The following is a 9065-nucleotide window of genomic DNA, read 5'->3' as shown; positions in this document are numbered from 1 at the left end:
GGGAACTCTCAGGCTTGTTAGTTTTGCTCATGTTGAATCTGGACACCAGCCACCATCCCAGCTGTGAGTGGCAGGCTGGTTGGGGCATCTGGAAGGGAAGCTGCGCTGACACATTCGGTTTGGTTTGGTAGGAAACACAGTATCCAAGGCCCTTTCTCTTTGTCCCCAGTGTTCTGCTTTGATGCCCTGAGCTTGCTGTGACCTTCGTTCAGCGTGGAACTGCTGCTATAACAAGACATTTAAAAATCCTTTGTGGGCCACTTTAAATGAAAGAATTCAGCCAGACGATGTTCCTAATCAGGACTGTGGTTTGGCCAAGGCCTGCTGCTGCAGTAGGAGTCTTTTGATGAGAACATCTTATCTTTGGAGTTATTTTGCAAATAGGGATTCAACACAGCCCTTTCACAAGGCTGTAAAATGCTTTGGGCCAGAGTCTCTATTCTCCGATACTCACTGCATGAATTATAGCGGCCTTCTGCCTCCTAGGGAGGACTGGTTGGCAGCAGACAGTGATCCTTGGGTCTTGTCTGCGTAAAGAAAAGAGGTCATTGCTGAAATTGTGTCGAGCAGTTTCCCCACTGGTTAGTGACCAGATCTTTATTATAATTTGCCCTAAAGTAGTGCCTCAAAGCCTCAATCCTCAGTGCTGGTTAAATGGTTAAAAGGACCAAAATGGATGCTCTTGCATCCCAAACGCATGTAATGCAATAGCTGTCTACACTGCAGTAGCACCGCACCAGTCAGGACCTCTTTGGGTAGTTAAGGCTGTTCTGTTGTGAACTGCGTGTGACTGTTAACAGGTTGGGTTCCTAGGGGCAGCCGTGATACCCCCAGGTAGCCACACAAACCCTGCCCTGGCTCCAGCTCTAAGGGTCCTCACCTCCCTTACTCTCCTGCCACACCTTTGAGGTTAAGATTTATTAGGAGGGAAGGTGCCCAAGGGTCTAATGGTGAGCCTGTCATTGTTGAAGTATCAGGCTTTGGCTTTCTCTTTCTGTCAATGGCCTTTCTTCTCAGGCCTCCATCTTTTTGCTGTAGCACTTTTTGCCTTTCACACTAGTCTGCCGACTGGACCAGACTTCTATGTCAGGTCACCCCGCTCGGGTGTCTATGTCAGGCTGTAGCACCCTCCCCCCACCCCGTCCAGGGCACTATGAGACCTCCTTAACCACCTCTAAAGTCCCCCCAGACCTCCAGGTCTATCAGTATCAGGCTTCCACACATTTCAGCTATGACCACTGAGTGACCTTTGGGCCCCTGGACCCTGGCCCTGCCTTGGGGCAATTGGGATACTATGGGACAATCCCACAGCAGCTAGCCCAGTATACTGAAATCAAGATCTCAAACACAAACCTGCCCCCTGGGTCAGGGTTTCTGAGCCTCCCTAGACTCAAAGTTGTAATCAAAATACACATACAGGCCATTCTGGCTCAAACTAGGCTGCTGCCCCAGGCCTGGGCCTAAATCCTTTGCTAGCCTTCAGCACCTTTGCAGAGCTCCTTCTTGCTCAGCTGCCCCCAGACCCGGGGCAAATTGCCTAGTCAGCCTCTGGAGCAGCCTTATATTTCTCAGGCCCTGCTCCTCTTCTCGTCAACTGACTTCCTCAGGTTACCTGCAAGTGCCCCCTAATTAATGCCATTAGCAGTTACTACGGCAACCCAGCCCAGCTGTGCCGTTTTCCTGCAAGGCTGTGGGCTGGGCTCTGGCTCTCTTAGGGCTCAGACAGAAGTGACTGTTTTCACCAGATCTGACCCCAGAAAGCAATCTATAGCCTTAACCAAACAGAAGTGAATGGCTGCAGACCACTTGAAAAGGCCCTGATCCCACAAAAATGTGGGCCCTCATTGCATGAGGACTCCGATGAACATGCTTCAAAACAGAGCATATTCTGTAACTTGTGGCTGGGGAGCTCCCAGCCTGTTGCTGTTTTCAGAATGGAAGGGAGGAAAGGGAGCGGAGGCAGTTCAGTCTGGGGTTCTCAAAACTGGTGCTGGAGGGTGGGGTGGGTGGATTGGAGCCTTCCAAGGTGGGGGTCTCCAATCTCCAGCACTGACTGGGGAACCCTACAAACAAGTGCCCTCTGCTCCCTTTACTCCCTGCAATTCTGAAACAGCATCTGGGCTGGGAGGGAGGAGTGTTGTTGGAAGCAATCATCTGAATCCCCAGCTCCTGGACAGAAGCAAACTTCTGTTGGGTCCAGGGGGCATCACTGCAACTCACAGCGCTTCCTGCAAAGTGCTATGAGTCACAACAGGGAGCTGCTCTTCTTTCTGTGCCCTTGAAGTGACAGAGCTTCTCAGGCACTCTGTCATGGTGCCATACAAGGCCCAAGTCCTGAGACCTTGTAGTAGATTACTGAAATACTCATTTTGAAGGCTCTTTAGAGCAGCCATTAGGAGTGAGAACACATTGGAGTTTAACTGTACTTGCAGGTCACACAGCTGCTTTTGCAACCAGCCCGGCTCTCCCCAACGCTCTCAGTCTGCCAGGGCCCAGTGACAGATGCAGCACGTGATAAAGACCACTGATAAAGGGTACACAGGGTTAGACACGTATGAAACTTAAACTATGTAGTCAAAATTACTCTGATTTCAGTTGGGCCTTTTATTTTCAGGATGTAAACAATTTCTGGCTCTGGAACTAAAAGCAGTAATATCACTGGAAATGAAGGACACTTAACAAGCATGTCTCTCATACACTGTGATGGCCAAGGAACAAGCTGTAGACCTGTTTCCCAGGCAATCTGATGATGGAGGGGGGTGTGAGGAAATTAGAAAGATTTTATCTCATCTCCACCGCAAACTCTATTCCAATCTTCCTAGACTGCATATGGAAGTTTCTCTTCTGGCCCACACTAGTCACAATACAAATATTTATATGCTCTCAAATGAAAACGGAATTTTTCCCTGATTATGAGAGAAGTCGCCAAAGGTCATGTTTAAAGACTCAGGGACTTCAATGCAGTGTGCTTTTAGGAAGCCTGGGTGTGGTTAAAATGTATGTATTGAGGAAGTGATGGCCCTTAAAACAGGAAGCCAGGCCCCCTGGGTTTTATCTCCACTACCAATCATTACAGAGAATTTGCATGCATATTTTTATTGAACCCAGCACATCCAGAGTTGACTATGAAAGAGCAGAGAAGGCTGTTCTACTTTTCACTTTGCCTAGTCCCAAACTCCCTGGGTTCACCTGGAGTCAGAATCCTAATTGCACCAGGCAGGGAAGTCTTGTTACTTGGTTAACCCAAAGCGAAGGTATCTTCAGTTGCTGCTCCTGGGGGCTGGTGAAGCCAAGCTCCCCCTTGTTCTGTCTACCAGGATGGGTGGCTTGGGGCAGTAAGGTTCTTCATGGGTCATGTTGGTTCCACTGCTGCTTCCCACCAGCTTCTCATAGCCTGGACTCGATTGCAGAACACTGGTCTGGCGCTTTCTTTCCCAGATGCTCTTGCGCTGCATGTGAGGATCGCAGATCCCCTGCCCTCTTGAGCCTTGCTTGGAACCCTCCCGGGGATGGTTGCGAGATGCCTGTTTTCCCAGCAAGTCCTTGGCCAAGACAGTGCGAGACGTTGAGAAATCGTGGGGTGCCCCTACAGCAGTGCGCTTCTGATGGGGAGGCTGCGGGTTGACAAGATAGACGTACAGTCTGGCTTTCTGGCCCAGTGGGAGGCCTTGGTGCAATTTAGGGCCGGAGTGGTGTTTGGGACTCTTCTGAGGGGGTGCCGAGTGGGGACAGTCATTGAGACAGGTTCTTGACTCTCGGTTGGGAGTCAAGGCAGAGTACACCACCCGCTTGGGGCCTGGCAGGATTGGGCTGGGGATGAATGGTGTCTCACTGACTTGGTGGCAAATGTGTGCAGCAGAGCACTCTGAATGGGCAGCAGTGGGTTCCTCAGTGCTGGGACCAGCAGGCTGATTCAGGAAACTCTGTCCTTGGATAGCCTCTCCTGCACTGTCCAAGCCAGGCCCTTTATCCCCTGTGGCACTCTGGGGGTCACGTGCGTAAGTGCTCCAGTCAACCAAGCTGCACCTGGTCTTCGTGAGCTGGGCTCGGGAGCCAGAGGGAGAATGCATGAGTGACACGGTGGATCCCGGTGGGCACACTGGCTGGGGACTGTCAGTGTCCGAGTGGCGGGAGCTGGACTGGCTATCCCAGTCATGGGAACTCTGCTCTTGGTTAGGCTGGTAGTTCGCTTGTGGGTGCTGCTTGTGTGCGTACCAACTGGCTTTGTCATCATCGGTGTTCTGGTGGCCTGGTGGCCAAGGGCCTTGGTAACCTTTGCTCTTCTTGTGGCCTTGGATATCATGGTTTTTCAGCCCATTGAGATGGTTCACATTCACAGTTAGCTGCAAGGGATCCACAGTGCAATGGAAGCGCAGGCTGGACATTTTTCTGCAGCCTTTAGTCAGCACCAAGTCCTTCCATGTGCTGCATTTCTTGCTGCAGTAAAGGGCCTTCAGTGTTCTGATACATCCATCTCCTTCAGAGAAAAAAGAAAGAGTAAAGAAATGAATTAATGGAAGCACAGCGTTTGTGTTGGAGCTGAATTATCCGAGCAAATGCATGTGGCTCCTAGTCAGTCAAATATGGCGCTTTTCACCCCAGACTTTCTGCTGGGCAGTAGTGAGAGATGGGAAGGGGAGGGCAAGGGTTAGAAAGAGGGAAAAGGCAAGTAGAACAAAGATGCTATAGCTGCCCTAGAGATTTTTCCTTGAGTTTTCCATTGTTGCTCCTACAATAGCCACAGTGAATGGGAACCCAGGGTAAACCAGGTTCCTAGGAACATAAAACATTAAAAGGCTTCTGTCAAACAATTGAACTGCCTGAAATATTTCACAGTTTAGAGAGCAGAAGTTGCACTACGGTCCCTGTTTACCTTTGGTGATGAAAAAGTAGAAGGTTCTCTTCAGAAACTGGTTCAGGTACCTCCAAATCTGGTGAAGGGAAGAAGGGAGTAACAGCCATCAGTATTAGCATCATCTTTTCCGTACGGGTATTTCTCCACCACGCTAAATTTCTGTGCTGAAATCCCCAGTATTTTGAATGGGAGTTTTGCCATCAATCTTAGTTGAGTCAGGAGTTAACTCCAGAGAATAAAACTGGGCAAGAAAGTGCTCTCCTTTTCTGTGAGAATGTCTGAGATTTTGAGAACTGCATCTCCATGAGGTGAAAAGATAAAATCCTGAAAACAGTCACAAAGCAAAAATCTAAGATCACATCCGTGAAATGATTTCCAATTTTTTTAAAAGTTCATTTAGTTTTGAACTTCCTTCTCACATTTTCTTGCTTAAAATTAAACTTCAAAATGAAAAAACGTCCAAATAAAGAACACGCATTTTCATTTTTAAAAGGCACAAAAGGATTTTAACAATGCTGTTTCTATTCCCTCCCCGCCTTCATTGAAATCAGTTCTTTGTGAAATCCACACATGAGCTGTGTAGATTAGGATACGCGCTGCTCTGTTTGTTGGGGCTTGTTGAAATAACCCCAAACAATTTCGCATGATCCACAAGTGCAAATGCCTTCAAAAGACTCAGTACCCACTGGGCAAACAACCTTTATTGTGATTTTGCACAAAACTGCAGGGCAGACTCACTAGGAATTGCCCATCCACTCTTGCCACCCAGCAGTCAGGATGCAGGAATGTCTCTAAGAGGCATTGTCCCTGGGGTACATCACTTGGAGGGATATTTCAGTAGTAATTGATGGACATTATTGACAGCTGTAGGAAAAAATGTCTTCAGAGTACCGGTGGTACTGGCTAAGACACCCATGGGTCTTTCTATATAATCCCATTGGATCACACCAGGGGTTCTCCCCACCAATTTGCTATACAGTACTAGCAGAAAACATGCATCTATCTGGTCTAGGATACCAATCAGCTCACTAGTCCATCTAATTTGATATACCTCCTCCCACTTTGGCCAATATCTCATGCTTTTAGAAAGTGTTAAGATCATAAACACCCAGTCAGCTATGGGGAAAGAAATTCCTTTTCGATCCTGCAACAGCATGAGCTCACAGCATGAAATCTCATTACTCTTTCCGGATGGATATAACTACAAATGTTACTAGTCATTAAGTTATCTTGCATCTTTCTCGTACAATAACTAGGTTCATTCACTGCTGAGAGGCAGCCACCTATCAGATGAAAAGTGACAGCTGGGCAGTGATGCTATAGCACATTAAACAATATTTCAGAAGAGTGAAGACTGTATCTAACAATGACTGTGGGAGGAATTTTGAGTTGAGAGCAAGAGAGAGAAAGGATGTAGTCACCCAGGCTGTAATTTGGCAGCACACTACTTTACTGCTCTGGATTTTACATAGGATCAACTGCCATAGGATCTAAAAAGGCCAGAAATGCTCAGACCTCAATTTTATGTCTTATCCAACCATTCAGTCAACACAACTCCCTTAGTGTCACATAAGGGCCACAGGTCAGTACTGACTGGGGGGAAGGGACCCCATACCAAGTCACCCCAAGACACTGTGTGCCCTGGCTCCCCTTTGCAGCCATCTGGGACACTCAAATCAGTATTGAGTAAAACACTGCCAGTGCATCCCCCAGCCTGACTCCTGGCAACACAAAGACTTCTAGCATCACAGTGGGGCAGTGACATCAGTACTGGCAGGGAGGAGAGAGAACGGCTCTGATCAAGTCACCCACACCACACCCTGCACTGTGGTTTTGAATTACTGGGTAAGTACTCAAGTCCAGGGATGAACCACTAAATGTTTCCTTATATGTTTAAACATGCATGTGAGTTCAGAGCATGACAGCTGGGACCAGTACCAATTCAAGTTAAACTCACTGAGTCACCCACCCCATCTCCACTGGCACACAACACCCTAGCACTAACGTAGGACACCAGATCAAAGGAGGTTATTAGTAGCTTAAGCGAAGAAGCCGCCCCCATACTCACTCTTGCTTGCTTACCAGAAGGGCAACTTTGATGGCATTATCCAATACAACAAGAAGTCCCAACAGGAGTAAAACAGTAGCTAGGACGTTCTGGTACAACTCGCTGAAGGGGAGACAGTTGTTGGGGATCTTCTCCTTTAACAGAGCCATGGTCTGAGAAGGTGACAAGGGTCAGTTCAGCATCTTCTCTCTCATCTCCCCAGGGGTGTGGTCATGGCAGCAGCGAGCACAGCACCAAGGCAAAGTATTCAGGTGGCAAGATGGATAAGCCAAGCAGAACCATTGTGATGCTATGCCTAGGTCAGCCTTTGATGAGACTCTGACACAATCATACAGACTACATTTTTTTCAGTCGCTAGCCTCTCTTGTCCAACAAGACAAGAGAGGACACCAACAAAAGAGGTTTTTCTATGGAGTTTTGTCTGGCAATCTCTCCCACCATCATCCCCTTGTTGCTTGTTTGTCCTCTTCCATAATTTCTTGCATATTTTGAGTTCGTTTCATATAGGGAGATGCATTATAATCTAAAGCATCTGTGCACATACAACACTTGTGTCTATCAGGTGCCTCCTTTTGAATAATCTTTGAACTGCTCTGCTAGCTGCCCATAGAAAAAGATGTTATTTGTGGATCTAAATTAATTTTCAGGGCCTGTTAAAGACTTCACTTCTGAGACTGGCGTTCAATAATGCTCTGAACCATACCACATCTATTTCACTCAACCTGTTCTGCTCTGCTCCTAGTATTGTCACTTCACAGAGTGCTGTAGAATTAAGAAAGTTAACGAAAAATGCAGATGTGGCGAGCTAAATATTTACAAAACCCTGAGGACAATAACTATATTTCCACATTTTATTGAAAACAAACAAACAGTGAAACAGTTGCTGTTTTAAAACAAGCTACTATTTTCTTCCAGTGACTGAAATACATTGCCTTTTCATTGGCTAAGATAAACGTGAACATTAACCCAATGCAGGAGTAATTGTGACAAATTGATTTTTAAAAACCTTGTGTGTACTAGCAACATCTCCTACCACTAAATGAATGCTTAATTTATCACATGCCTTTTCATCTATGGAGTTATTTTAAACTGCATCCACCCTGCTAGTGGAGTTAACAGAATGCCAGACTGCAAGAGATTGTTAACAGAGTAGCACATCTCATTCCCTACCAATCTGGTTCATAACAGGACCTGGAAAAACATGCAGTCTCATTTCCTAAATTAACCCTACTTAGGTACTAGAGAACCCAGAGCAGTGCTACAGGCTCTCACAAAGAGGAATTGGCAGCCATTATAACAATGGAAGCTACTATCACACTTCTCGTGCCAGGATCAGAATAAATGAAGTGGCACTGGCCACAATTTAAGATCAGTTGGTTACAACAGTTTTGGCAGGCAGTTTTTAATAGCCTCCTGACTCCAGCTTTGGTTGCCTTCCATATATGGAGAAACAGAAGCTAGGCTCGACGTTCCGGGGGATGGGGCCAAAGCACTGGAGAAAGTGAATCGGTTTAGAAGAGCTGCGTTTAAGGTTGTGGTATATTGGGTGCATCAACACATCACTATGGCGATGCTGTTACTGCGCCGTGATCTAGTACTTCCTTTTGGAAGTACTAAATCACAGTGCAGTTACAGCCCATACTGCACTGTACACATGGTGCAGTTATTTGTAGCAGCTACTTTGCCACAGTGGCATGCTGTACCAACGTCACTACGACAAAGTAGCTGTTGGTCACTTGTAGATGCCTACGGACACTGTGTTGCCGTACTGTCATGTGTAGATGCACCCACTGTGCAAAATACCAAACATGTAAGAAAAGGTTGCACTGACAGCTGGAACGGGCAGCAGGAACCAAGAGAACATCCGGACTTCAGGATTTCAGAACTGGACTGTCCCCGTGGGCACGGACTCAGTTTTACTTATCAGTACAGGCTATTCTTCAGTATGCCATTCTGTAAAATGGGGAGAATATTATTCACCAGGGTTTTGGATTTGCTACTAGTGCAAATTTCCAAAGATAAGCAGATTCAAAACAAGCATGGACTGCATGCTTGCTGATGGCCACTGTAATTCCAGACGGTTGCTCTGCAAACACATTTCTTTAAACAAGACAAAAGATCCAAGAGCTGTCAACGGTAGCT

General features: G+C 46.9%; 1 protein-coding gene across 1 annotated transcript; it reads right to left on the bottom strand.

Moving 5' to 3' along the window:
- Nucleotides 1–3260: 3260 nt before the first annotated feature.
- On the bottom strand, nucleotides 3261–7072 carry LOC149856725 (uncharacterized). The gene is made up of 3 exons (XM_090064090.1): nucleotides 6938–7072; nucleotides 4874–4931; nucleotides 3261–4477 (listed from the first exon to the last, which is right to left on the bottom strand). Exons 1-3 carry the CDS (start codon nucleotides 7070–7072, stop codon nucleotides 3261–3263), a joined length of 1410 nt encoding a protein of 469 aa, XP_089920216.1.
- Between the last annotated feature and the right edge of the window lie 1993 nt (nucleotides 7073–9065).

This window comes from Crocodylus siamensis, chromosome 10 (assembly GCF_052110815.1).
Source record: "Crocodylus siamensis isolate JL-2025a chromosome 10, ASM5211081v1, whole genome shotgun sequence".
Lineage (NCBI taxonomy): Eukaryota > Metazoa > Chordata > Crocodylia > Crocodylidae > Crocodylus > Crocodylus siamensis.
The sequence above is the reverse complement of the archived record's forward strand: the minus strand, read 5'-3'. Positions and strand labels throughout refer to the sequence as shown.

Bases quoted from the DNA above. Each gene is read 5' to 3' on its own strand.
- LOC149856725 (XM_090064090.1), bottom strand. From the start codon at position 7,072: ATGGCTCTGTTAAAGGAGAAGATCCCCAACAACTGTCTCCCCTTCAGC. The intron at 4,932-6,937 runs GTAAGCAAGCAA...TCCCTTCACCAG, and splicing joins CCATCAAAGTTGCCCTTCTG to ATTTGGAGGTACCTGAACCA. The intron at 4,478-4,873 runs GTAAACAGGGAC...TTTTCTCTGAAG, and splicing joins CTACTTTTTCATCACCAAAG to GAGATGGATGTATCAGAACA.